Source organism: Macrosteles quadrilineatus, unplaced genomic scaffold, assembly GCF_028750875.1.
Source record: "Macrosteles quadrilineatus isolate MER2022 unplaced genomic scaffold, UCM_ALF_1.0 Scaffold_307__1_contigs__length_107377, whole genome shotgun sequence".
NCBI classification, from domain to species: Eukaryota; Metazoa; Arthropoda; class Insecta; order Hemiptera; family Cicadellidae; genus Macrosteles; species Macrosteles quadrilineatus.
Window position 1 is genome coordinate 47,194 of NW_026542900.1, and position 2,633 is coordinate 49,826.

At 36.6% G+C, this 2,633-nt stretch overlaps 1 protein-coding gene across 1 annotated transcript; it reads right to left on the bottom strand.

Annotated features, from left to right (window-relative positions):
* Positions 1-1,059: 1,059 nt before the first annotated feature.
* Positions 1,060-1,950, bottom strand: LOC128982422 (uncharacterized). Its single transcript, XM_054401379.1, has one exon. It carries the CDS (start codon positions 1,948-1,950, stop codon positions 1,060-1,062), a length of 891 nt encoding a protein of 296 aa, XP_054257354.1.
* Between the last annotated feature and the right edge of the window lie 683 nt (positions 1,951-2,633).

Sequence of the window (2,633 nt, forward strand, 5' to 3'; positions counted from 1 at the left end):
CTTCACTGACGACTTCGTGTAGTAAATTCCATGCTATTAGTCCGTATGATCTCAAAAATTGTAGGTGGATGTCGTAGGCAATCTGGTTCAGTTCTTCTTTTTCACAGTAAAGTTGTTTGATCATATTTTGGATGAATAATACCTCTCCTTGTTCCTTGGTTCTTTTAGCGGCAGTAGTGTTACAGTTGACTTTGATTTTAGCGTATTGTGGTGTAATTCTCTTCTTGATGCATTCTTAGTTTGAAGTAAATATCTGCAATCTTCATGGAAATCTTGATTCTTGTATCCATATATTTTGCTGCTAATTTTGCTTGACTAGCTTCACTAAATAACTTCTTGATCAGCATTGTACGTGTTATTAAATTTACTTAAAGTAAATAAAAGAAACGTCTTAAAACACTTAAAACATATATTTACGCTTATACTGTTACTCACAAGACGGTAAATATACAAAAAAGGTGGTAAGTAGTGATCGATTTCGATTGGACACTCCAATCATCATCAGACCCAATAGGCGAATGACAAGAATCTTGAATGGTGTCCCTACTTATACCCTATTGGCTACCGGAAGCACCGGCCAATACATTTTTATAAGTGCAACTGGAATCAAAATGTATTTGTTCATTAATCAACTTATTTCTATCTTTACATTTTTCCTTATAAATATACAATTCTTCCCAAGCATTTATTTATTTATTTATTTATTTATTTATTTATTTATACCAACGGTCAAACCAATACATAAATATGACAAAACTTATATAAGACTAAAAAAAAAATAGACATTTTTGATGAAATTTTAGCCAACTTGAAGTACATTCAATAAATAGATTAACAATGATAATAGAAAGATATAAGATATAAAAAGATATAAGAAATAACAAGGTATAGATATAACAAGATATAGATATAACAAGATGATATAACGATATAACAAGCAACAACAGTGTAAATAGGAAATAAATATAACAAAATATAGTAAATAACAATATAAATATAAATATAAAAGTAACAATGAAGCATAACACGGACAAGAACAACAAAACAATAATGATAAATCTACGAGGAACGCAAGCTGCTAACGAGTTTTTTTTTAAACGTTTCATTGTTCATGCTGAACAAGTCCAATTGACCAGGTAGGTTGTTTGCCAGACGTTGCAGACGAGGAAGTGCACTGTGGTACATGTACTGTGTTGAGTACTGCCGCCTCGCAAACAGCTGGGTATGGCGAAGGCTACGTGATGTGCGGAAGTCTAGTTCCAAGAGCAGGTCGGGAGCATCAATGGAGGATGTGATCAATTTCTTCAGGAATAAGACATCATTTACCTCACGTCTGGTAGAAAGAGGCAACAGGTTCAACTGGAGTTGCAGATCATGAACAGGAACAGCACGGTATTGCATCCCCAAACGTAGACCAACCAGGCGAACAAAACGGCTTTGAGTGTTTTCCAGCCTGGCGATCTGACCAGACTGGTACGGATTCCAAACTGTGGAGGAAAACTCAAGTATGGGTCTGACAAGATGGATATAAAGAGTTACCAGTGCCGATACTGAAAATCTGTCATGACTGACCCTGGTGATGAAATTAAGTGCTGAGTTGGCCTTCTTGCAAATGTAGTTAATGTGCTCTTGAGGATTGAGGTCAGGAGAGAGTATGATGCCTAAGTCTTTGACCTTTGAAGAACGTTGAAGTTGCTGATCTGCTAGTTTATACGGATGAATAATAGGATTATTAGATCTGGTGAAGGTTACCACAGAGCACTTTGAGACATTCAAAGACATTTCATTCATCTGGCACCACACTGACAGTAAATCAATACTATTCTGTAGAGCCTCGCAGTCTCTCACATGTGAAATCTCTCTGAAGATCTTGGCATCATCAGCAAAAAGCAGTACATTTGAATCCAAATGCTGAACCAAATCATTGATAAATATGGTGAACAAGGCCATTCATTACATATCCTTTCTTACAATTCTTTAAAATATCTAGACTATCCTCCATTTTTCCTAGTGAGTGCCCATTTTGTAACAGGTGTTGTGCGACATTTGATCTTTCCGGTTTGTTGTTCCTCCATGCAGATATGTGGTTTTTGAAGCGGTTAACGAAGTTCACAGTCTGTCCAATGTAGAAGCTATCACAATCGTCACAATTGATTTTATATATGCCTGAAGTGTCGAATTTGTTACAATCTTCTATTTTTGGATGCAGTATTTTACTCATGGTGTTCTGAGTCCTGTAGGCTATTGAAACTCCGTATTTCTTGAATCTGTTAGCAAACCTTTGTGTTGTAGTCCCCGTGTAGCTAAATGTGATATATCTAGTGTTTTCCTCTTTTATCTCTTCTAATGTTGTTCTGCTGTGTAGTGTATTCTGTCTATCGATTTTCCTCCTCGTCTTCCTTGCGATGTCCTCTATCGTCTTGGTCCGAAATCCATTCACTTGAGCGATCTTCTTAATGGTGTCCAGTTCTTTTTTCCTATTGGTTTGGCTAAGTGGGATCTTATAGGCTCGGTACAGCATAGATCTAAAGGCTGCGGTCTTGTGGATTGTCGGATGGATAGACTTGTTGTTGATTGTAGTGTCCGTTTGCGTAGGTTTCCTGTAGATGTCAAACTCTATCTTGCTGTCTTTT

Bases quoted from the DNA above. Each gene is read 5' to 3' on its own strand.
- LOC128982422 (XM_054401379.1), bottom strand. From the start codon at position 1,950: ATGGCCTTGTTCACCATATTTATCAATGATTTGGTTCAGCATTTGGAT.